The 25,991-nt window shown below is 39.7% G+C and overlaps 2 protein-coding genes across 4 annotated transcripts in view; one reads left to right on the top strand and one right to left on the bottom strand.

The window, feature by feature from the left end:
* Window positions 1–276: 276 nt before the first annotated feature.
* Window positions 277–25,991, bottom strand: part of LOC126942118 (uncharacterized) — a 33,929-nt gene continuing 8,214 nt past the window's right edge. Inside the window, exons 2-6 of one of the 3 annotated variants that reach the window (XM_050769354.1) lie at window positions 22,228–22,286; window positions 8,290–8,404; window positions 5,453–5,531; window positions 2,475–2,552; window positions 277–2,294 (exon numbers count right to left, since the gene is read on the bottom strand). In XM_050769354.1, the coding sequence (XP_050625311.1) occupies window positions 2,283–2,294; window positions 2,475–2,552; window positions 5,453–5,531; window positions 8,290–8,404; window positions 22,228–22,255 (312 nt within the window). In that variant the 5' untranslated portion in view covers window positions 22,256–22,286 and the 3' untranslated portion in view covers window positions 277–2,282. Of the gene's footprint in view, window positions 2,295–2,360; window positions 2,553–5,452; window positions 5,532–8,289; window positions 8,405–22,227; window positions 22,287–25,991 lie in introns of those variants that run through there. The other 2 variants (XR_007721498.1, XM_050769353.1) reach the window with 2 other exon arrangements.
* On the top strand, window positions 875–25,426 carry ZNF571 (zinc finger protein 571). The gene is made up of 3 exons (XM_050769017.1): window positions 875–961; window positions 3,249–3,375; window positions 22,026–25,426. The coding sequence occupies exons 1-3, from the start codon at window positions 953–955 to the stop codon at window positions 23,717–23,719; spliced, it is 1,830 nt and encodes a 609-aa protein (XP_050624974.1). The 5' UTR covers window positions 875–952; the 3' UTR covers window positions 23,720–25,426.

Below are 25,991 nucleotides of genomic sequence, written 5' to 3'. Positions count from 1 at the left end.
TACGCAAGATCAGTGCTACCAAAAAAAAAAAAAAGGATCAGTGCTACAAAACTATGGCAGGTAGATGGCTGTAGTTGGAGAATGTTCAATCTTGAAGTCATATTGCACGAGGCGGCGTGCTGCGCCCACATTGGCTGTCATGTGAATGTTGTTCATATTTGACCCTCAGTGCTTTTGTGTGTGCCATGGCTTGGAGAATTAGATTACAGTTAAAATAGTTTGTTTTGTTATTCGACAAAAGTTATTCAACCTGTGAAATAAACAAATCCAGACTTAGGTAAGGAATGACTATTTATTCATAGAAACATTGCAGTAAGGGAAGAGGTGTTGTAATTGGAAGAACACTACAACCGTAAGATCTGCAAGCATAGCAAAGGTCAGGCATAAAGGAATTTTCTTTTATAGGGAAGAGGAAACAGGCAAAAAAGAACTAGCTTCAGGGGAGTGGGATGAGACTGTTTTGGATCTGTTGACTCTGATGTGTCTGTCAAAATGTCTGTGAGTCTAGCTGATGTTCATGATGTCTGAAAGGAGGCCACATTTTGGTCTCTGAAGCGCCTTCCTAAGATTGGGAGCAAAGCACCTCACTTTGGGTCCAGGGGGATGGTGGGGGGCTCCCTGGGCATGCCCCTGTTCTACTGTGGAGGTGAAGATGCCATGGGAAAGTAACAGCACCTAGGGTCCTGTTCAACATGGACATTAAGGAAAGGTCTGGCCTGAACCCCTTCTGCAGTAGCTGGCTTCCACTGGGTTTGTGGAAGGACTGAGATTTTTTTCCAAATTCCCAAAAGAGGAGAAGTAAAGGTAGTTCTAAGTAGTTTTATTTTGTGGGCTGTGAGCCAACTCAATCTTGTGGCTTTTTTTCCTTCTCCAGCACTGGCTTCTCTGGACTTTGCACACCTCCAGGAAAGGAACCCAGAAAATCGATCAGTTCTGACAGTTCTAAAAAACCATGCCCCATGTGAGTTGCTGTTTCTTTCCTTCTTGAAGTACAATCATTTTGTTGTGTAATGTGAACACCAGATTTATTTATCCCAGAATTTCCTGCCTTGTTTGGTCCCTTAAGGGAACTGCTGCCAAAGTCTCCCATTCTAGTGAGTAATAGTAGCAAAGAGCCCAATTCTTCTCAGTGCTTTTCCCCTCTCCAAACAGTTTTTAGATGTTCATTCAGCAGATAATTCTGCATTGTCCACAGGCATAGTCTTCTTCCCAGAGCCCTGAGGGAACAGAAATACCTCCTTTTAAGAATGGTACACGTTAGTACCACGGTTTGGTGAGGTAGAGATGAGTGTTTGAATGTGACACATGACAAAGTTTGGTCTTCTCTACAAACTTGCGTTTTCCACTTGAAAGTGACAGCATTTTTTTGTTGGATGTTCCTAGTCTCAGTGTGTGGCAAGATTTTCCGTGAAACTTTGAGGATTGAATGGGAACAGGGTCCTGTGAAGGAAGGGCTCTTGTTCCTGATATAGTTTCCTGTTGCTGCTGTTACTAATAACCACCATACTTAGTGGCTTAAATCAGTATAATTATGATTTATACTTCTGCTGGTCAGAAGTCTGAAATCAGTCTGAAAGGGCTAATATCATAGTATTAGCAGAGCCATGTTCCTTCTGGAGGTTCTAGAAGACTGGAGAATCTGTTTCCTTGTCTTTTTCTGGTTCTAAAGGCGGTCCACAGTCCCTGGGGTGTGGCTTCCATCTGTTTTCAAAGCCAGCAATCACATTTCGACCTTTGCTTTCATCATCACATTTCCTTCTTTTACTCACCTGCCTCCCTCTATCACTTATAAATACATTGGGCCCAATCAGATAATCCAGGATAACCCCCTCTCAAGATCCTTAATTTAATTGCACTTCTAAAGTCCCCTTTGCCATGTAAGGTAAGGTATACATAGGTTTTGTAACCAAATTCAGGTCCAGACTACTTGCCACTTGAAAGCTCAAGAGATGAGCATTGGTGAAAGGAAGGTTAGCTTTATTCAGGAAGCCAGCAACCCAGGGGAGGCAGTGAACTAGTGTTCAAAGACCACTGAGTTCTGTCTCCATATCAGGGGATTTTAAGGGAAATTAGGAAAAATGATGATCAAAACATTCTTGTGAAATGTGCAGTCTCAGGTCATTGCTTTCTTGGTCATTGCTTTCTTGATCAGTGTTTTGTGGCCTTCTGTAGGTGTCGTCAGCCTATTCTTATCAGGCCGGTCAGCCCATTCCCAGAGTTGTTAGCCTGCGTATTTTAATTCTCTTATCTCTGTTGAAGGTCCTGTTTTCCTGAGACTGTTCTTACTGAATAATCTACAAAGTCAAGCAAAGTAATAATTATATTTAAGCAAGCAAGCTTTTCTTTAACATTGAGTCAGTACTGTTACTGTTTCAGGGATTAGGTTGTGGACATGTTTGGGGGGCCTTTATTCTGCCTCCCACAACCCTCTTGCCCAGGAACCAATGAGAGAGGATGATCATAGTCAAGTTCACCTTGGGATTTCCCGGAATGTACCAGTTCAGAGTGATGTCTCTGTGTGCCTGGACTGGCATCCGGTACCTTGCTGTAGCCTAGGAACAGGGAAAATAGGAGCAAATAAAACATGCCAGATGCATACTCTCAAGAATTATAGATTCTAAGAGCTCAAAGACATTAGAGAATTTGTCTAATTCAAATACTCCCAAATAAGCAGATCATTTTGTACATAAAATGGAAATATCGTATGTCCATTCTATTCTGTGATGTAATAACTTGATGAATCTGAGTCTTCAAAAAATTCTTAGGTTATATTCAAATTTTATTTTCTAACCTAGGGATTTGGTAAACATTGGAAAAAATTCGTCCTTTTAAAAGTCTTTAAAGGCAGAAGGGAGAGCAAGAACTTGTATTGATTGAGAGTATATTAGTTATTGAGGATTTGAAAGCCTAATCTGCTGTGCAGTTAAAATCTGCTGTGAAATAAATGCATGCAGTATTTTATTTAATCAAGAAACTGCATACATCTGGACATCTGGCGTTTTAAATTCTCAGACCTTTCTGGATAATGGAATTGTTCTGTTGTACAAAGGAAGTTTTATCTGTGGCAATAGGAATGATAGAGAATCATGTTAATACTATGGTTTAGGCAACCAATTTCCTGTTGAAAACAACACAAAAAAGTAACACAAAAGTGTTACTTGCTTCCTTCAATTACCTCCTCCATTTTCTTCTCATTTCACTTCAGAATCATTGCTGTATTTTCACAAGTAATGGATTTGTTGTTTCAGTTGTTGGTGACTTTCAGGGATGTGGCCATTGACTTCTCTCAGGAGGAATGGGAATGCCTGGACCCTGCTCAGAGGGACTTGTACAGGGATGTGATGTTGGAGAACTACAGCAACCTGATCTCATTGGGTAAGATCATCCTACATAATATTCAGAATTTGTTCCCCGTAATTTCTGCCTCATTCATTGTGAATTTCTGATCTCCATTCCCTGAGGAAAGGCTTACATTTGAGTAGGAGGAGAAATGGACAGCTCCACTGTGTACCTTTTATCTCTTATCCTTTAGACTGTCACATTTTTCTCTGTCTCTTCCTGTCAGTGTCTCCCTTCTTTGATGGCCAGTGGACTAGATTTGAATCTGGGAATCCCCTAGCAAGACCATGTACCACTTCCCTTCTTTTAAGCTGGATGTGCAGTCCCTAAGCCAAATGTATTTTCCTTACTAGAGCAAGGAAAGGAGCCCTGGATGCTGATGAGAACCATGACAAGAAGACAGAGCTCAGGTGAATAAGGGCTGGTCAGTGTCAGCTATTGCTAATAATACAGCTGATCTGTAGGTGGCAGCACTTTGACATGTCTGCATGAAGCTCTCTTCAAAGGCCTGTGGAAAGAAGGCTTGAGACATAGGGAGAGCAGGAAGGTTATGTCTGTGAGTTCCCAGTGGAACCTCCCTCCCAACTCCCATTTGCCACTCTTCTGTTTTACATTCCATTTTTGTTTTAATAAGGGAGCTACCTTTGGTCTGGTCTCTTTTGGGGACAATGCTTTTATCTGTTTTTCCAATTATGTTTTTTCCCAGTTGCTCTTTTATAGTTAAACTTGGATAAGTATCTCTAGCGAGTACATACCTGCTGAGACTTTGCTATGTTCATAGGTTAGGAGGACCAGGAATGATAGCTCTGGGGAGGTAACATTTGAATTGAGACCTGAATAAAGTTGGCTATAAATCAGGGAAATGTGTGTTCAGGCAGAGGGAAGAGAAGATCCTGAGAGAAACTGAGCTTCACTTGTTTGAGAATCAGCAAGAAGGCCAGTGTGGCTACTGAAAGTGGAAATTCAAGGTGAGGTCAGATAAATAGGCAGAGATCAAATCATGTAGGACCTTGTTGGTTGTTGCAAGCGGTGAGATTTTATTCTAAGTGCGATCAGGAGCCCCTGGCTGATTTTTTGCAGATAAGTAAAGGATCTTTGTTTAAAGGTCACTCTGAGTGCTATGTGGACAGTGAGGATAAGAATGAAAGCAGGAAGACTAATGAGAGGACTACTTCAGAAGTTCACACTAGAGATAACAGTGACTTGGAATTGGGTTTAATATGTGGAGGTGATGAAAACAGGTAATATTTTGAAGGTAGATTTAATACCTTCATAATGGAGTTGTTTTGAAGATTGGCAATAGAGGCCTCAGGGTTTGGAAGGCTGGAGAAGGAAGTCAAGAGTTATGTATTTGATATGCTCATTAGATATCCATGTGGTAAAGTTAGATAAGCATTTGGAAGCCTGTGGGTGGAGGGGATAGTCAGGACTGAAGAGATAAATACAGGGTTAATCTCTGTACTGAGGAACTGAATGAGATTATGGAGCGAATTGGTTTAGATGGAAGGCAAGGTACAGTTCAAGGACTGAACCATGGGGTGTTCCAACATTCAGTCAGGAACAATCTAGCAAAGGAAATTGAGGACTAACCTGAGTAACCTGTGACCTAGGAAGAAGGAATGCAGTGTATTGGAAGCCAGCTGACAAAAGGATGAAGCAGTTAACTCAGAGAGATAATGCTAAGAGTTCAAGTAAGAGGAAGGCTGAAAACTGGCTATTGGATTTGGCAAGGTGAAGGGTGTTGGTGACCCTGACAAGGTGGGTTTGGAAATGAGAGGAACAAAAACCTCATTGGAGAGTATTTAAGAGAGTGAGAAAGAAGTAAGTCAACAATAAAAACTAGAGTGGGACAGTGAATTAACTCACCAGGCACTGTTGAAGGCCCATTTGAGGAGCCCTCAAAGTTACAAATAGAGTTTACAAATATTTTAGAAGGTTTTAAGAACACTGTAATAATTAGGGGAAAGAAATGTGATTACAGTTTGTATATGCAGTATTAGTTCAACTACATAAAAATCCGTGGAACAAATTTAGGAAGGAAATATGGCAAAATGTTAATTGTGGTGGTAGGAGAGAAAGAAAAGCAAAAGGTATAGACAGGAAGCGTGCATACCTCTTGAGAAGTGTTACCACTCTCCTGTCCACTGCAGCTCCTGTCCACTGCAGCTCCTGTCCACTGCAGCTCCTGTCCACTGCAGGGTGAACCACAGAATCAGGAGAGCTTTTTGTTTTGTTTTCAAAGGAGAATCTTTAAAATGGTGGTAGGCTGGGCATGATGGCTCAAGCCTGTAATCCCAGCGCTTTGGGAGGCTGAGGTGGGTGAATTGCTTGAGCTCAGGAGTTCGGGACCAGCCTGGGCAACACAGCAAAACCCCATCTCTACTTAAAATAAAAATTAGCAGGGTATTATGGCATATGCCTGTGGTCCTAGCTACTTTGGAGACTGAGGTGGGAGGATCATTTGAGCCCTGAAGTCGAGGTTGCAGTGAACCATGATCACGCCACTGCATTTCAGCCTGGGCAACAGCAAGACCATGTCAAAAAAAAAAGAGAAAGAAAAGGAAAGGAAAAGGGAAAGGGAAAGGAAAGGAGAGAAAGGGAAAGAAAGAGAGAGAGAGAGAGAGGAAGGAAGGAAAGAAAGGAAGGAAAGGAAAGGAAGAAAGCTGGAGGGGTGGTATAAAGGTAAATGATCTGGTAACTTAAGTGGTGGTGGTCAAAAAGGACGGTTGCTTGAAATTGTGCTTTAAGAGGTGTTATTGGTAATAACATCCTTTGACATTATGTATTATGTTAGTACAAGTTGTGCTAATCATTGTTGAAAAGAGACTATTATGGATTTGGCAATTGGGGGTAGAAAACATGATGTTTGGGAATGAAATGTTTAGAATATAAATAAATGGTCCTAATGTTGTAGGAATAGTGAAAGATGTAAATAAATTTAGCTTGCCTTTTTCCCAAGGGGGTCTCATGTTTTAAGCCTTCAGTGTTCTTTGGTGATGGATTTTAAGAATAGGCATATTTCAAAAATTTTAATTGAAGTAAACAGTGCTAGAATTACTGAAAAAAGTTATGTGGATGTTTTTAGTTTTGGTATTTAAACATAAATGCTGATCACTTTTCCAAGTGTTATGGTAAAACTAATTCAAGTGTAATAGGCGTCTTAGTTCATATTGTGTTACTATCAAGGATACCCTAGGCTGGGTAATTTATAAAGACCAGAGGTTTATTTGGCTCGTGGTTCTGCAGGTTGTACAAGAAGCATGGCACCTCTTGTCTGTCTGGCTTCTGGTGAGGACCTCAGGCCGCTTCCATTCATGATGGAAGGTGAAGGGGAGCCAGTGTGTGCAGAGATCACATGGTGAGAGAGGGGAAAGGTGACAGGCTTTTTTTTTTTTTAAACAGCTCTCTTGAGAACTAGTAGAGCGAGGGCTCAGTCATCCTTGAGGGAGGGCATTAATCTGTTCTCTGGGGACCAGCCCCCATGACCCAAGCACCTCCCACTAAACCCCATCTCCCAGGACGCCATACTGGGAACTAAATTTCAAGATGAGATTTGGTGGGTATAAACCACATCCAAACCATAGCAGATGATATTTCATGTTGTATATCCATCAATATAGTTAGAGTATTGTCATGGCATGTCTGATAAATCAAATGTTGTGGAAAGAAAGTCAGGCTAACACCTACAGATACAAAATGGATTTTGGCTGAGGTTGAGTGTATAACCTGAAAATATGGGAATCAGTGAATAAATCCTGTAATGGTGAAGACTGCACCTATCGATAGAACATGTTAGAAATGTGCTACAGCATACTATGTATCATGAGGATTGATGTCTGCTGATGAGTTTGAACAGTTCCTGTTAGGCCTCCAACTGTCAGCAGAAAAATAAAGCCTAAACCTCCTAATATAGCTGGAGATCATTTAATATTACCTCCCTGTGGGGTTGCTAGTCAGTTAAATACTTTAACTCCTGTCAGAATAGCAATAATTATAGTAGCTAGTGTGAAATACATTCTGGTATCAATGTCTATTCCTGCTGTAAATATATTGTAGTCTCATACGATAAAGCTTATGAGCTAAATTGATATTATGGGTCATATTATTTCTTTTTTTTTTTTTTTTGAGACGGAGTCTCGCTCTGTCACCCAGGCTGGAGTGCAGTGGCCAGATCTCAGCTCACTGCAAGCTCCGCCTCCCGGGTTTACGCCATTCTCCTGCCTCAGCTTCCCGAGTAGCTGGGACTACAGGCGCCCGCCACCTCGCCCGGCTAGTTTTTTGTATTTTTTAGTAGAGACGGGGTTTCACCGGGTTAGCCAGGATGGTCTCCATCTCCTGACCTCGTGATCCGCCCGTCTCGGCCTCCCAAAGTGCTGGGATTACAGGCTTGAGCCACCGCGCCCAGCCATGGGTCATATTATTTCTATATAATCAAATGGTTCTTTTTTTTCCAGAATAATAGGTAACAATATGTGAGATTATTCCAAAACCTGTAAAATAAGAATGTACACTTTTAGATAGACAAAAATATCAGAATAAATGTTGGTCTAAAAGTGGATCTCCTCCTCCAGCTAGATCAAAAAAAGTGTATTAAGGTTATGGTCTGTCAGCAGTATGGTGATGCTGGTTGCTAGTACTGGGAGAGAGAGTAATAAAAGCACAGCTGCAATTAATAGTGGTGTCTGGTATTAGATATGGCTGGTGGCTTTATATTTATAATTGTAATAAAATTAAAATCAGTAGCTCTTAAAATTGATGAAACACCTGCAAAATGTAATGAGAAAATGGTAAGATCTGCAGAGGCTTCTGCATGTACTAGATCAGACCATCTTGAGTTATTTTATATGGTGAAAGGTAGGGGTCCAGTTTCGTTCTTCTGCACATGGCTAGCCAGTTATCCCAGCACCATTTATTGAATAGGGAATCCTTTCCCCATTGGTTAAGGCTCACCTGTTTTCCGGTGTCACAGTACTGCTGCTTCCTGTAGAAGGGGCCTCCTCCACAGGGCCTGTGTGATTGGGTGTTGCGCTGGTGTCAGCTGGTTGGGTTGGTCTGACCTCAGGCCCTGGGGGAAACGGTCAGATGCCAGCAGAGTTGGAATGGGGCAAGTAGTTCCCCAGTTACCAGGCCCCTAGCTGGCCCACTGGACAGCCTGTGAGACCTGAAGGGGCTGGACTGCAGTCGTGCTAGCCCAGAGTTCAGGTGCTGGCTTTGATGCAGGTAGGCGGGACAGGTTGGTTTCCAGGTCACTGGTCAAACTCTCATGCAGGGTCCTACAGAATGCTTAGGTGGTGGGAGCCCAAGGGAATATCAAGGTATGTGGGGTTTGGATTTTCAGAAGGGCTCTGGGCTGCAGGTGAAATGTCCAGGTGGGGGCAGGGCGGCTGTGCTGTGGGCCTTTCACTGAAGAGGGCAGGACTCCTGCAATAGAGACTGGCAGCTGCCGGGCACGTGGCGCGCTTGCATTTCCCTCGCTTCCAAACAATGCCGAACTTCACTGTTGAGGGCATGCAGAGGTGCGAGGTGTTATCTGTTACCTCTGGGAGTTTTGCCCCAGAGGAACACAGAACCGCAGACCACCGCAGAGTTTAGGCGGAGGTGCCGTTGCTGCAGAGGTGCGGTTGCTGCGCTGGAAGACGGAGCTGGTGAGCCTTAGCCGCCTCAGAGGAGGTAGGGCAGGGGTTGCATGATCTGCTATCTGGGAGGTTCCTGGGGAAATGCGGAGCCTGCCTGCAGAGTTCTTGTGGAGAGGGTCGCTATGCTGCAGAGCTCAGGCGGGAGCAGGGTGGAGCCGAGCCTTGCCTGGCGAGGAGGGACTGGGCAGTCTGACCGCCCCTCAGCACTGTGACTGCAGCTTCCTCTGGGGTTATGGCAGCTGGCACCGAGCTGCCCAGGGATCTGGGGCTTGTGGTGCTCCACATGGGCTTGAGCAGTGCCTCTGCAAAAACTCTCGGTGGCTTTCTGTGTTGGTCTAGTGGCCCAGGGGTGGGAGTTGGCAGGTCCTCCTGTGCCCAGGATTGCAAAGGGCCACGTAGGAAGTGTGGTTCCCCCAGGGACACTCACTCTCCCACCGTTTAACCATGTTAGGGAGCTTCACCCACTCCATGCCAGTCCCAGGAAGGTGGCTGCCTGGCTTCTCTCCTCTCTGTTCTCTGGGAGTCCCCTGGCGTCTGTGGTAAATCCTGACATGGTCTTTTAGACCAGCGCTACCCCAACCTTTTTGGCACCAGGGACCGGTTTCATGGAACACAGTATTTCCGGCCGGGGGACGCGGGGCGAGAGGGGAAGGGCAGACTGGTTTTGGGATGAAACAGTTTTACCTGAAATCATCAGGCATTAGATTCTCATAAGGAGCCCGCAACCTAGATCCGTCCTATGCGCAGTTTACTACAGGGTTCGAGCTCCCGTGAGAATCTCAAGCTGCCGCTGATCGGACCGCTGATCTGAGCTCAGGTGGTGATGCTCACCCACTGCTCACCTCCTGCCGTGCAGCTGGGTTCCTCAGAGGCTGCCAAACAATACGGGTCTGTGGCCCGGGGTTGGGGATCCGTGTCTTAGATGATCCACTTAAAGAGACAGTATTTACTTGCGACTTTGTTTCCTCTCCCTGAGAGTGGTGCATACTAGCTGCTTCTAGTCAGCCATCTTGAGTGCCCCCTCTAGAGTTACATTTAAATTTACATTAAGGTTAAAATTTGAGTAAATTTAAAGTTGAACTGAAATTCTGTTCTGAATAGCCAGCTATCACCAGGTTTTCATCTTTACTCATGGATCTTCTCGCTATTTTGCTACATATGAGTCAGTCTGTGGGTAGCTTGTCTAGTTTTGGGTTTTTTAGCTAAAGTTCTCTTTGTAAAATTGTTGTTCATTCGTTACATAAAAGGTATAAAGGATTAGTTTTGCTTTTTTCGTCCTTAAAATTATTCTTTAATCTTTGCAATATGGTACTTTTTCTGTAGCACCTGAAGAAATTCCTTTCTCCTATACCTTATGTTGTGAGTAAATGTTTTGGTCTAAATAAATATAATTGTTAGCTTCTGTTGATTTGGGGGTAGGTCTGGTTCAAAGTGGTCAAATCAATATGAAATCTTCCAGATGTAGGCTGAGTTTAATAAACACTTTGGTTTATTAAAGCATATAGTATGTTTACTTTGTTATGACTCACCTCCTCATATATAAATTTATATTAATTATAAATTTGGATATATTGAAATATTTGAGGAGGGTGATGGATGGGTGTGTGCGTGCTTCATGGCCCTATTCAATTAAGCTCTCTGGTCTTAATTTACTATGAAATTTTCCTTTCGCCTCAAATTTCATAAAGTTTGTTGTGGGTGGAATGTTCTTTAATTAGAAAATATAGCCCATTTCTTTGTGTCTTATAAGCTGCACCATGACCTAATGTTTTCATGTAAATACTTGGGTTTAATACCTTTTAAGGTTTTGCAGAAGATGACAGTGTATAGGCTGAATTAGCAAGACATAGTGAGGTTTATTGGGGTTTATTGATTACAAAAAAGGGATATAAGCACTGCCAAGTCCTTTGTGTTTTAAGCTGTTGCTGGTAGTACTCTGGTGAATAACTTTGTTAATTTAATTAAGTTTATGGCTATGCATAGTAGGATATTTCTTCTCAGTTTGGGTCTTAGCTATTATGTATTCAGAATATATTAAATCACTTTCATTGTTTATTTTTATATTAGCTGTAGCTTTTTATGACCTAGTTAAGGTATAACTTTGTTTATAATCTTAAACATGTTTTATGCTGAGTTTTATTAATTTGGGTTAGTCATATGACTGCAAGCATGAAATTTTACCAACCCTGAGGAAAATTAATATAACTTAGTCAACCTTTGGTTAACTGCTTAATTTTTATCATTGCTGTTTTCTGTGGCTGTATTGGTAGAGTAAGGTTTTATGAGCTGCTAATTAGTGTGCCTGAGGCCTGCTCTTTTTGGTTTTTGTTGATCTAGAGGACATTCTCACTAGAATGCAGATAGTTGCAAGGGTTACTAAAAATGAAGAGGTCAGGACTAAACCTATTTGTTTATAGAGTTATATGAACTCATTTAGGCATTGTCAGTGCCTTGCGTTGCGAATTAAGCTACATTAGCTTATATGTAGGAAATTCCCTCTCAAGAAGAAATGGCCAAGTTTAAGTGCTGTGTCAGTATTGGTGGATGTTTTAGTAAATTTAGTAAAAAAACAAACTTTTAACCCAGAAAACCTAATTTTTAATTTACTTTTTGGATTTTGATAAATTCTTTAGGAGTTGGGCTAAAACTTAGTTCTAGATGAACTGTGTGTGTATGTATGTGTGTGTGTATGTGTATGTGTGTGTGTGTGTATGTATGCCTTACCTGTAGTTAATAAATATAAGATTTCCTGTTTTGAGGTTTGGCAAGAATAAAAGCCTTATATCCACAAGTAGTACAATAGCTTGAGATTGTGGAGTTAATTAACGTGAAATCGTGTGTACATGTTTGTGTCATGTTTTTTACTATGTCCACTGAACATGGAGTAATTAAACTTTATGGTTTCACTGTAGAGAAAGACTATTCAATTTCAGCTCAGCTACAGTTTGCTTTATTGTATCAAGTCCATGACAGCCATGTTGGATCATAACATTCCCTAAATTAAAAAATACCAAGTGTGTGACACCACCACAGTGATGTGTGATCATGGACTGGTTAGCCATTAGTCCATCGAGATGTCTTATTAAAGAGGAATGAATGGGCAATCTTAAGTCTGTGACCGTGAAGTAAGAACCTGATGGCAGGCGTAGTTTCATCCAAGTTTCATGGGCCCAGAACGAGAAGTGGGACACGTCTCAAGCAAGTTGCTGGTTTCTTGAAGCTTGGTACTAAAGAAATCCTGTTGGCGGTAATAAGCTTGTTGTCAAGGATTGATTTGTCTGAATGTACTGTGAATAATCAATAATTTCATGTCTTGTGTAAAATAAAGGATCTAATATATCGAACAGTATTTGTATTGGTAAATCTGACATATGTGGGTATGCCATTCAATGTGTTAAGCACTGTTTGTAATTTCATGTATATGCTTATATGCATGGGGAGTGGATCTTAATGTGTGATTACACATACATATACAATGTACAGTCAAGCATAATAGTACTAGTACATTATTAGGAAAAGCACATAATGCATCCATAGTTAGGTTTTATGTTTATTTTCTCAGTACTGACATAGCATTTAACAGTAATTTTTCTCAAGTAGAAGAGTCAGGTTACAGTTTAAGTGGAATTTCAGCTTTAGAACCCTGAGACTTGAGGTTCTAGTTTTGTTATTTGAGGTGTTGTATTGTTAGGTTTGTTAATAGAGTAATTTATAATTATGTGAATAATGGGTTATGATGAAGTGGAGGTGATTTTTGATTTGAAAATTTAAAGGATTGGGTAATTTTTGAGGGTGAAGAGTTTGGACTTCTTCAGGAAATTTCTATAGGTATAACAGTATTATATAGTTATGAAGGCTGATTCATGGTTGTGGTCAGTTGATCTTTATTTGTTGGTATCTTTATTGCTCCTGAGATTACTCTGGGAAATTAGATAGCTAGGAGTGTAGCCAATAAAAGTGAGATAAGGAAGGAGAAGAAAATAATTAGGAGATGGTTATTGAAACTATCATTTAGAAGTGAGAAATGATTTTTAGAGTGACTTTTTCTAGTCAAATCTAGTAAAACTGGTGCTATGTTTTGGTTTGTTGAAAGGTTTAGGTATGGTGATAAACCGTGAACAACTGTTGGGAAGGAACCTAGAAGGTTGGAAAATTTGTATATGTATGAGGATTCAAATTTAAGATTTTATGTTATTAGTTGAGTTCTAATGTTATAATGAAACTTAAGGTAGTTAAAGCATGAGCTAAGAGTTTTAGGTAGAATGGCATAGTCATCTGAGGAATAGTTACGGGAATAATATTTTTGGAGATAAAAAAAATTCAGTGGGCCGGGCACGGTGGCTCACTCCTGTAATCCCAGCACTTTGGGAGGCCAAGGCAGGTGGATCACGAGTTCAGGAGATCGAGACCATACTGGCTAACATGGTGAAACCCTGTCTGTACTAAAAAAATTACAAAAAATTAGCCGGGCATGGTGGCGGGCGCCTATAGTCCCAGCTACTCGGGAGGCTGAGGCAGGAGAATGGCGTGAACGTGGGAGGTGGAGTTGGCAGTGAGCTGAGATAGCGCCACTGCACTCCAGCCGGGGTGACAGAGTGAGACTCTGTCTCAAAATAAATAAATAAATAAATAAATAAATTAGTGAAAATAATACTGATTGCAAGACATTTAATTGAACTAGCTAGGAGGGGGATTGTTTTTGTTGATTTGACTTAAAGTTGAAAAGCAGAGTTGTCCCAGGATTGTAAAGAAAATAATTTGAGTACTATAGACAGCTCTTAGGGAGATGACAATAAGCATGATTTAAAGGGCTCAGGTGTTGGCATACTGTGTTTGCTGTTTTAATAATTAAATCTTTGGAGCAGAAGCCTTTAAGGAAGGGCATACCTATTAAGTGTAGGCTTCTGAAAATGAGTAAGGACATGGTAAAGAGTATAGTTTTAAATAGGCCCCCTAGTTTTCTAGAATATTTTTCATCATTCAGGGTATGAATAATGGATCCAGAGCATAGAAAAAGTATGTTTCAGGAATACATGCATACAGATGTGAAGAAATGCTAAATGTGGTTGATTAATGCCACTAGTGACAATTAGGAGACCTAGGTTTGAGGTAGAAAAGGCAAATGATTTTTTTAAGTCTTATTTTGTGTTACGGCACAGATTGCTGTGAATGAAGTGGTAATACCACCTAAGCAGTTTTGTTATTTTCTTTTTTCTTTTTCTTTTTTTGAAACAGGATCTCATTCTGTTGCCCAGACTGGAGTGCAGTGGCAAAATCACGGCTCACTGCAGCCTCACGCTTTTGGGCTCAAGTGATCCTCCTACCTTAGCATCCTGAGTAGCTGGGACCACAGGTGTGCACCACCATGCATGGCTGATTTTATTTTATTTTATTTTATTTCTGTAGACACAAGGTCTGTGTCTACTGTGTTGCCCAGGCTGGTCTTGAACTCCTGGGTCCAAGCGATCCTCCTGACTCAGCCTCCCAAAGTCCTAGCATTACATTTGTGAACCACTGCACCCCACTGTGTTTTCTTTTCTATTAGTAAAGTGTATTAATAAGAAAATTCTTGTTACAACTATTGTGCTTGAATGAAGTAAGGCTAAAACTGGTGTCGAGCCCTCTGTCACTGATGGTAGTTATGGGTGAAAACCAAATTGGGCAGATTTACCAGTTGCTGCTGCCAGGAGAAGCCTAATTAATGAGAGAGTGTCAGGATTGGGGTTGAGTATGGACGTTTTTTGGAATTCTTATGTGTTTGAGTGTAACAATCATGATGCTGATAATAGGAATCCAATATCTCCAATACTTGTATATAAAATTGCCTGGAGGCTGCTCTATTTGTGTCTGTTAGGCCATATCATCATCTAGTAAGTAAAAATGATATGATTTCTATTGTTTTTCATCCAATAAAGAGTTGGAAGAAAAAAAAAAAGAGTTGGAAGAGGTTGGTGGCATTAGCTACTATTAGCATGGTTGTGAGGAATATAAGTATGGACTTAAGTAATTGATTAATATTTTGATCTGAAAGTATATATCACATTGAAGATTCTGTAATCAATCATGTGATGAAAGAAGTTACTGGTACAAATATTAGTCTAACTTGAAGCTGAATGTCAGTTTTAAAGTTTGAATAGTCATTCAATGTCAGTTTGAAATAATTATTTCTTGCCCTGAATGAATAAATATTGGGGTTGGAAATAGGCTGGTGGCAAATGAGTATTTTTTTTTTAAATAGTTATAGTAATTGGTAAACATAAGTTGGTAAGTAAAATTATGATAGAAGAAGAGAAGAAATTTATTTTATTCAAAGTTGCACCAATTTTGGGCTCCTAAGGTCAATAGATTACTTCTAACTTTTAAAAGTTCAGAAAGCCACATGGTTATATATGGAGGCATGAGTTAGCAGTTCTTGCATACTTTCTTAGCAAATCATCAGTTCCCCCTTATCTGCAGGGTATACATTCCAAGGCTCCCCCAGTGGATGCCTGAAACCAGAGCTAGTACTGAGCCATACATATAATGTGTTTTTTGAATCTGATAAAGGAGATAGCTACTGGGTGGTGACTAATAGGCAGATCCTTTTTGGATAATGGCAAAATTAGACAATATGCTCATCAAAGGGATGATTCATGTCTTGAGCAAGATGGAGTAGGATGGTGTGAGATTTCATCATGCTATTCAGAATGGCACAGTTTAAAACTTATGAATTGTTTATTTCTGGTATTTTCCATTTAATATTTTGGACCTCAGTTAACTATGAGTATCTGAAACCACACAAAGTAAAACCTTTGGAACTACTGTAAAGAGTTTTAAGTTTCTATATAAGATTCACAACTGAACGTTTTATTTAAACTATATTTACAATATATGGGTCCTGGAATAATTTTGGAGTTAAGTGACAGGAGTAATAGAGGTAGAAGATGTATAAATATGAGAGTATTTTCTCATGTGAATAATGGTTTGATGTTATCAATGTGATATGTGAATTTTTCTCATTGCAATGTGATTGATAGAGGGACTATATGGCCATAATTAGTACATTAGTCCTATTTGGATAATGGCAAATTAGATCATAAAAATACTGATATAATTCCAAATAATTCTCCATTCAGGTTAATAGTTGCTAGTAAGGCTGTCAACTGCTAACTCAGGCCTCCATATAGAACAATGTGGCTTTCTGAACTTTTAAAGGTTAGAAGTAATCTGTTGGCCTTAGGAGCCAAAAAGTTGTTGCAAAAGGCTAGGTCAGTTAGGCTAGCCCGTACTTATCATGTTTCTGTTAAAGGAAATAATGTCTGTAGTCTGCGAGCTAATAGTACAGATGCTTCTCAACATACGTTGGGGTTACTTCTGGATAATGTCAAAAATATTATAAGTCATTCTGTGTAACCCCGTTGGTAAGTCAAGAAGCATAATGAATGTGTATTGCTTTCTTACCATGGTAAATTTGAAAAATCGTAAGTCTAAGTATCATAAGTTGGGGAACCTTGTGTCTGGTTTGGCTATGGATTTGTTCATTGTTTGAATTTGGTTTTTGTTTGTTTGTTTTGAGATGAAGTCTCGCTCACCCAGGCTGGAGTGCAGTGGTGTGATCTCAGCTCTCTGCAACCTCCACTTTCTGAGTTCAAGCAATTCTTTTGCCTCAGCCTCCCAAGTAGCTGGGATTACAGGCACCTGCCACCATCCCCAGCTAATTTTTGTATTTTTAGCAGAGACGGAGTTTCACCATGTTGGCCAGGCTGGTCTCAAACCCCTGACCTGAGGTGATCCGCCCACCTCAGTCTCCCAAAGTGCTGGGATTACAGGCATGAGCCACCGTGCCAGAATCATAGTTTGAATTTGTAAGGCAAAATCATTTTGATGTTGTGTGGTCATGGGCAGTTATTAGGGCTGTGGCTCCTATAAAACTTCATGGCATTTGGATGAGAAACGCTATAATTAGTAATGCTGTATGAGCTACAGATGAATACTCAATGATTTTAAGTCTGTTTAGTATGAACAAATAGAATTTGTTATAATTATTCCTCACAGTGATATTAGAAATGGATAGGCTATATACTTTTAGATTTTAAATTAGGGTAATTTGTATTAGGCCACAGCCTATTAATTTTAGTAATGTGGCTACAAGAACTGTGGGTGCAGCATTCGGGGCTTCTACATATGCTTTTGGTAATCAAAGATGGAGGATATAAAGGGGTGGGTTTTTTTGGTTTTTTCTTTTTTTACTATGAATGCTATAATGCCTTCTATTTATACGAGACTATTCAGGAGTTTGGTAGTATTTGAATTCAGTAGCAGGTTATTAAAATATTTAATGAATCCATGGTGTTTTAGATATAGATTAATTCTATAAGTAGGGGTAAAGAGCCAATCAGTGTATAAAACAGGAAATGAAAGTCCTATGTTTAATCATTCTGTTTGGCTTTCTCATTGGGTAATAACAATTAGAGTTTGAATTAGAGTTGCTTCAAGGAGACTATAGAATACAATTAGTTCTATGACGGTAAATGTCATGATTAGGAATATTTGTAGAAAAATTAACATTGAATTTTTTTTTGTATATCTGATTCCTTGGTGAGTTGGTGTTGACTTGCTATAATTATGTCTATCTTGGGAGAGGTTAGGTGAAGCAAGGCGGAGGGAAAGACATGAAGGAAAACATTGTTTCTGGCCAAGTAGCATGCTCAAAGTTTCAATGGGATCAAGAAGGTGAAGAAAATAATCAGAGTGGGGGCAGAAGTTGTAGAGGATTTTGTAGAAAGTACACAATGAATTCCAAAAGGCATAGTTTGGAGTGAAGTAGGACATGGATGACCAAGGACCCAGGAAGCCAAGGCTTTTAAGAGTATTGAGATAAGTCAGAGATATCAGGCATTACAGGATTGGCCTCTAGTGGTCTTTTAGGGGAAGGTGGATGGTTATTCCTTTTATAAGTTAAGGATAGTAGGGCTATGACACTAAGAGCTTATGGAAATTGAGATCTCCATGGAGAAGCCAGCCTTAATAGCAGGATGTGGAGGTCTTACCAGCACCCAGAGCTGTGGAGGCTTTGCTTGTAAACTGCAGTGGATGGAGTGGCTGTCTTAACAGAAGAGAGATTACTGGAACAGCATTGCTAGGAGCCTGGGATTGGGGACAGCTTCTCAGGAAGTGCAATGGTACATGAAGTTTCAGGTGAGCCCTGAAAGAATGAAAAGCAGGTAAGGAGACTGAGGGTAGAGAGAAGAGGGAAGAGCATTCCTAGCAGAAGTAACAGTGTACTGAAGACCATAGGAGGATGGAGCTTGGTGTATATGAGGTATTGAGAGAAGGCCTTCGCAGCTGGAGTCTAGTGAGGCAGAGGTGCCACAAGGGAGTTGGAGAGGCTGACTGGAGCCAGGCCAGGCAGAACCTGCTAGAGGTTGTGAATACGACCTAGAAGGTTATAAGCAGCACTTGTTGTTGTTTTTAATAAAACAGGAGATAAAATAACAAAATATGAATATATAATATAGCAAAGAGAATTTTATGACATCCTTGTTTTATGTTTGTGTGTGTACTCAGTCATAATATGTATTTCTTACTATGAGGTTGCAGTCAAAAGAAATTTGAAAAATACTGCAGAAGAGTTCAGATTTTATCCCCCAAATTTTTGCAGGCTGTTGAAGAATCTTAAGATGGTGACATAATGTGATTTTCATATTTACTATTCCATTCTGTCTGCCAGATGGAGATTAGAACAAAGGATCTTGTAACATTACTGAGTAGGTTTTTGTTGTGGTTCAGGATGCTCTGGGGCCAGGCGCAGTGGCTCATACCTGTAATCCCAGCACTTTGGGAGGCCGAGGCAGGTGGATCACTTGAGACCAGGAATTTGAGACCAGCCTGGCCAATATAGTGAAGGCCCATCTCTACTAAAAATACAAAAATGAGCCAGGCATGGTGGTGCACACCTGTAATCCCAGCTACTCAGGAGGCTGAGGCAGAATTGCTTGAATCTGGAGGCGGAGGTTGCAGTGAGCTGAGATGGCGCCACTGCACTCCAGCCTGAATGATAGAGCGAGACTCTCTCTCGAAAAAAAAAAAAAAAAAAGATGCTTTGGGCTTCCTGAGTGTCAGCAGTGGTGTTGGTGATAAGGTAACAGATTCAACAGCTACTTAGGAGATACATTCAGTAGGACTTGATAGGGGCTAGAATAAAATAAACCTCCTAAAATGAGGACTCCTTTTCAGACTCCATTTTGTTGTCTTCACTCATCACCCATTTTGCAGTTTTCCCTTTTTTCACCATATAGTTTTTCATTACTGACAATAAAAAGAGCTGCTAAATGTTAATTGAATACATTTTTATATGTACTCCTCATTCTGGGTACAGTTCTGAGACTTTCGTATTCTAATCTTAACTTTTTCTTTATTTCTCTAGATTTCTGTGTAGCACCTTCCTGTGTTCTCATAGTGCCTCCTACCCCAGAATCATATTAGATTTATATTTCTTCCCATTTTTATTAGGACACCAGCACATAGGTAGCTGTTTTGGGTCCCAACTGAATTTATTTGATTCCTTATAGTGTTCGCTTAATCACCATAAGCCCATTGATTTATTTCAAAGTGTTTTATAAACCATATTGTTCTTCTATGAAAGAAACAAAAGCAGGGTCTTTTTCCATGATATGTTGCTGACATGAATTGGTGTTAAACTGAGCTGTGCTGTGCATATGGCAGGTGGGCGGGGGGTAGTTGCTTTTGTTTCTACAATTTCTTTTTGCTTTTCAGCAAAAGTGTGTTTTCTCAAGTTTCAGAGGCTTATTTCTAAAAGACTGTTTAAATTTGAACTTACTGATGTGTATTTATTTTTCTTCCCATTACCACCAGTCTCTGTTATTCTACAACCTATATACACAGTGGTCAGAGACCCTGTGCCTGCTGATCCAGTTACATCAGATAGGTTTCTCTGCATTTGAAAAGTACACTTGTTTCCCAACTTCTTTGTTCAGAATGATATAACACCTTTATTGTGTAAACTTTTCACTATTTACAGGACATTTTGAGGTACTTCTTTGGGAAATATAAGAACATTTGGCCTTAAGTAAGACATGGAAAGAAAGATGTGAAAAACTGTATTAAAGAAATAAAACATTGTATGTATACTGTGTTCTGGGGACTAGCTATATAATAAAACATTCATTTTCCCTCTACACATGTAGAGCTTGAGGAGTAGAAAGATCAACATAAATAAATGAAATTTTAGAATTGCAAAAATTCAAACAAGAATTAGGAATAAATTACAGGTATAGAAAATACATGGCATGGACCTAACTAAAGTGATCCAGGACAGTCTTTCTCAGCAGCTGACATTTAAGCTAGGACATTTCACACACAAAGGAGGTGGCCACTTTGACAGCATTCTTGGCAGATGGAACAGCATATGGAAAATCTAAAATGGGAAAGAATTTGACATGTTCTTGGAGCTTAAATCAGGCCAATAAGATCAGAACACTGTTCCTGAAGATAGCAGTGGCTCAAAATGAGGCTTAAAAGGTAATTTTGAAGAAGTTGGAGAAATTTAAGAAAGAATTGGATCATAAAAGGGGCTTATAGGCCATGAATAGTAATTTGGATTTTGTTCCAAGTACAAGGGTAAACCACTGAAAGATTATTAGCTCTATTCTCAAACTTTGTGTTGTATGAGAAGCATCTAAGGAGATTTATGAATAAAGGAACATTTACATTTTAAAAATTATTGACAAATATTGAATGCCAACAAATGTGTAAGTAATGATGTTAGGCACTAGAGATAAAGCAGTATATGAAATGAAGTCCCTGCTTTGATTAAGCATGGGACAGACAGACAGTAGTCAAACTTTAGAAATGGTACGTCCATTAGTGAAAAATGCAATATAGGTAAAATTGTGTGTTGGATATTTTGATAATGTGACAGCTGAGCAGAAAACTGAAATGAGGGAGCAAGCCATGCGTGTATCTAGAGGAAGGGCATTCTAAAAACAAAACTGTAAACGGAGAGGCATATGCTTGACATTTTTTAACACCAAGGAAGCCATTATGACCAGAGCCAAATGAATAATTAGCGGAGTGGTAGGTGATGATATCAGAAAAGTGGCCAAGGGGGGAGATGACATAAGAATGGTGGCCATGGGCAAGTTCGTGTAGGGTCTTGTGAGCCATATTAAGGACTTTGGATTTTATCCTGAGATGGCACACTATTAATGGGGAAGATTTTTAGCAGGGGAATCATGATATAAACCACATTTTGAAAGAATTCCTCTGGCTGCTGTATGAAGAATAGATCATAGAAGCAAGGATGAAAGCAGAGAAACCAGCTAAGAGGTTATGACAATGAGAGATGGGTGACTTGGCCTAGGATGGTGGTAGTGGAGGTGGTCAGATTCTTAATTTTGACAGGAGAGCTGATAGGATTTGTTGATAGATTGTATGTCCAGCTAGACATCTGTTTTCAAGAGGGTGTTTTTATTACTATTTTTTTTTTTTTTTTTTTTTTTTTTGAGACGGAGTCTCGCTCTGTCGCCCAGGCTGGAGTGCAGTGGCGCGATCTCGGCTCACTGCAAGCTCCGCCTCCCGGGTTCACGCCATTCTCCTGCCTCAGCCTCCCGAGTAGCTGGGACTACAGGCGCCCACAACCGCGCCCGGCTAATTTTTTGTATTTTTAGTAGAGACGGGGTTTCACCGTGGTCTCGATCTCCTGACCTTGTGATCCGCCCGCCTCGGCCTCCCAAAGTGCTGGGATTACAGGCGTGAGCCACCGCGCCCGGCCTTTATTACTATTTTATAAGCCCCCTGGGTATTTCTAAGCCACTCCAAAGTTTAAGAACCACTGACTTAACCTATTTTTCTAATTGCCTTCTTTCCTATAAGCTCTCCTTTTTCTTTATTCTCTCCTTGTGCCTTTAAAGAAAAATGGCACAAAATATTTCTGTACTGTTTAAGCCATTCTATTCTTATGAGAATTATTTTCATCTATCATTTTTACTATAGAATTTTTATTTCTCCTTGTAAACAAAAGCAGGAATTTGTTTTCTTGTTATTCTACAGACTTGGAATCCAGTCGTGCAACCAAAGAGTTATCTCCAGAAAAGGAAATTTATGAAATGGAATCACTCCAGTGGGAGAATATGGGGAAACTTATCAACCATCACCTTCAGTACAATGGTCTTGGAGACAATATGGAGTGCAAAGGCAACTTAGAGGGTCAAGAAGCAAGTCAGGAAGGGCTTTACATGTGTGTCAAAATTACCTGTGAAGAAAGGGCCACTGAAAGCCATTCAACCTCTTCTACTTTTCATCGGATAATTCCTACCAAGGAAAAATTGTACAAATGTAAGGAATGTAGACAAGGTTTCAGCTACCTGTCATGCCTTATTCAACATGAGAAAAATCATAATATAGAAAAATGCTCTGAAGTTAAGAAACATAGGAACACCTTTAGCAAAAAGCCAAACTATATGCAACATCAGAGAATTCAGACTGGTGAGAAACCTTATGAGTGTATGGAATGTGGAAAGGCCTTTAGTCGTAGTTCTGATCTCATTCAACATCAGAAAATTCATACTAATGAAAAACCTTATCAGTGTAACGCATGTGGGAAAGCTTTTATTCGTGGTTCACAGCTCACTGAACATCAGAGAGTTCATACAGGAGAGAAACCATATGAATGTAAGAAATGTGGAAAAGCCTTTAGTTATTGTTCACAATACACTCTTCATCAGAGAATTCATAGTGGTGAGAAACCCTATGAATGTAAGGATTGTGGGAAGGCCTTTATTCTTGGCTCTCAACTTACTTACCATCAGAGAATTCATAGTGGGGAGAAACCTTATGAGTGTAAGGAATGTGGAAAGGCCTTTATTCTTGGTTCACACCTTACATATCATCAGAGAGTTCATACTGGTGAAAAGCCTTACATATGTAAAGAATGTGGGAAAGCCTTTTTATGTGCCTCCCAACTGAATGAACATCAGAGAATTCATACAGGTGAGAAACCCTATGAATGTAAAGAATGTGGGAAGGCCTTTTTTCGTGGCTCACAACTTACTTACCACCTGAGAGTTCATTCAGGTGAGAGACCCTATAAATGCAAAGAATGTGGGAAAGCCTTTATTTCTAATTCGAATCTTACTCAACATCAAAGAATTCATACCGGAGAGAAGCCCTACAAATGTAAGGAATGTGGAAAGGCCTTTATTTGTGGCAAACAACTTAGTGAACATCAGAGAATTCATACAGGTGAGAAACCCTTTGAATGTAAGGAATGTGGAAAGGCCTTTATTCGTGTTGCCTATCTTACTCAACATGAGAAAATTCATGGTGAGAAACACTATGAATGTAAGGAATGTGGGAAGACTTTTGTTCGTGCTACACAACTTACATATCATCAAAGAATTCATACAGGTGAAAAGCCCTACAAATGTAAGGAATGTGACAAGGCCTTTATATATGGCTCACAACTCAGTGAACATCAGAGAATTCATAGAGGTGAAAAACCTTATGAATGTAAACAATGTGGGAAGGCTTTTATTCGTGGCTCACACCTTACTGAACATCTGAGAACTCATACTGGAGAGAAACCCTATGAATGTAAGGAATGTGGGAAGGGCTTTAGTCGTGGCTCAGAACTTACTCTGCATCAAAGGATCCATACTGGTGAGAAACCCTATACATGTGGCCAGTGTGGTAAAGAGTTTAGACGTCCTTCACAACTTACTCAACATATAAGGCTTCATAATTGAGAAAGCCTTGAATGTGATTAAATATAAGAAAATCTTCATCATCTATTTCATATCTATACTGAATGTGGGACATCCTTTTGCTTCTGCTCAGAATCTACTCATTCTTAGAAGGCCTGTATTAACATGGATGCAGAATAATTTTAGAAACCCCTTATAAATAATTAACATCTCTATAAACCCTAGAATATAATGCTGAATTATATCCTTTATTAAGCATCATCTCCATTTCACCATATCCTAACTGAAATCAGATATATTTGTGTGTTTTTTTCTATTTGTAGAATACTGTAATTGTATTACAATGACTAAATTATAATTAAGTACATATAATTCCCTTTGGATGGTATCTGATGTTTATTTTTTAAATGATTGCCATTATCATTACATACTGTTAGAGAACTCAAATGGTGGGAATAGTTTATGATTACAATTAAAAGATGCAACCATTCTCTTATCATGTATCCCTTTTAGAACAACAGATACTTTATTTTAGAACAAAACCTTTTGAGTATAGTAAAGGTATGAAGAACTTCAGAGCACATCAGTTTTGCAGCATCAGATAATGCCAAAAAGAAACTTGCAGAAATTGCTTTAGGGCTGTTGTTTTTATGTATTTGCCTTAAATGGAAATATAAACAAAATTTACCGACTACAGTTTTTCCTCATTTGAATCTCACCCATTTCTGATATACTGAATGGTAAATTTTTAGAGACCCAGATCTCAGAGCCTACATTCCATTTTTTTAGCTTTTTGGCTTTTTTTTTTTTTTTTTTTTTTTTTTTTTTTTGAGACAGGGTCTTACTGTTCTTGTTTGGGCTAGAGTACAGTGGCACAATCACTGCTCACTGCAGCCTTGACTTCCTAGCTCAAGCAATCCTCCAACCTCAACCTGCCAAGTAGCTGTCACTATAGCTGTTTATCACCATGCCTGGCTCGGTTAAAAAAAATTTTTTTTAGAGATGGGGTCTCACTATGTTGCCTCATCTGGTCTTAAACTCCTAGGCTCAAGCAGTCTACCTACCTCAGCCTCGTGAAGTGTTGGGATTACAAATGTGAGCCATTATTTTATTTTTTATTTGTATTATTTTTATTTGGCCCCATTATTGTAAATAGGAAAAATAGTATGTTTTCAGTTCATTAAAAAATCCTAACCAATTTCAATTTGAATTCAACTTAAACCACCTAAATGACTTCTATCAGGGATTTCTGAATAATGTAAAACACTCAAAAGCCAGTTAACAGTTAATTACCAGATATGTTTGTGCATGCAGTGATTTTGAAAACTATTAACGTATGAATTATGCTTTCTTTCTATGCTTTAAGGAACAGATACTATAGTGACAATAAATGTAATATATTAGTATATAATGGACAGAAATGACAGATAACAGCTTTAAATAATTTGAACTTATTAATTAGAATGTTGTTGAATGAGGACTGATGGTCAGAAATTAATGACGGTCAGAAGAGGTTAATGGTGTTCAGTGAGTGAAGGTGAGTGAGAATAATATATTGGAGCAGCAATCAATGCCTACAGTTCTGTGATTCCAAGCATCTGGTGCACAGTATTCTCAGAACTCAAGACCTCAAAATTGAGTTACTGTGTACAAAGCTGTTCATAGAAAAACAAATGTTCCCAAGAAATACTTACCTTTTCTATATGCAGTGTTATCTGTTGTCTTCTAATACATTATCTTTTTTTATTTGTTTCAAACAAAAAAACGGAGTTTCACTCATGTTGCCCAGGCTGGAGTGCAGTGGTGCAATCTCGGCTCACCGCAATCTCCACCCCCCCAGGTTCAAGCAGTTCTCTGGCCTCAGCCTCCCAAGTAGCTGGGATTACAGGTGTGTGCCACCACACCTGGCTATTGTATTTTTAGTAGAGACAGGGTTTCTCCATGTTGGTCAGGCTGCTCTCAAACTCCTGATCTCAGGTGATCTGTCCGCCTCAGCCTCCCAAAGTGCAGGGATTATAATAGGCATGAGCCACTGCACCCGGCCTACATTATCTTTAATAAACACTGCAGCCCACTGAATTGTCATCACTCTGGAAACCACTGATTGTATATAGTGTATGATTATAATCTAAATGTTAATTCACTGTTTTAAAAACTGTCAAAAAAAAATTGGTAACTGAGAATCATTAGAACTCTGAATAATCTGTGTAACCACCATGATGCCACAACACTCATGCATTCTTCATCTCTAAAGTACATTTTGCTCAGATTGGATAAGTTATCCCCTCTTTGCTCAGTCATTAACAATTGAGAG

The sequence above is a fragment of the Macaca thibetana genome, chromosome 19, assembly GCF_024542745.1.
Source record: "Macaca thibetana thibetana isolate TM-01 chromosome 19, ASM2454274v1, whole genome shotgun sequence".
Classification (NCBI taxonomy): Eukaryota; Metazoa; Chordata; class Mammalia; order Primates; family Cercopithecidae; genus Macaca; species Macaca thibetana.
Note: the sequence above shows the minus strand (reverse complement) of the source record. Positions and strands in the feature narration are given on the sequence as shown.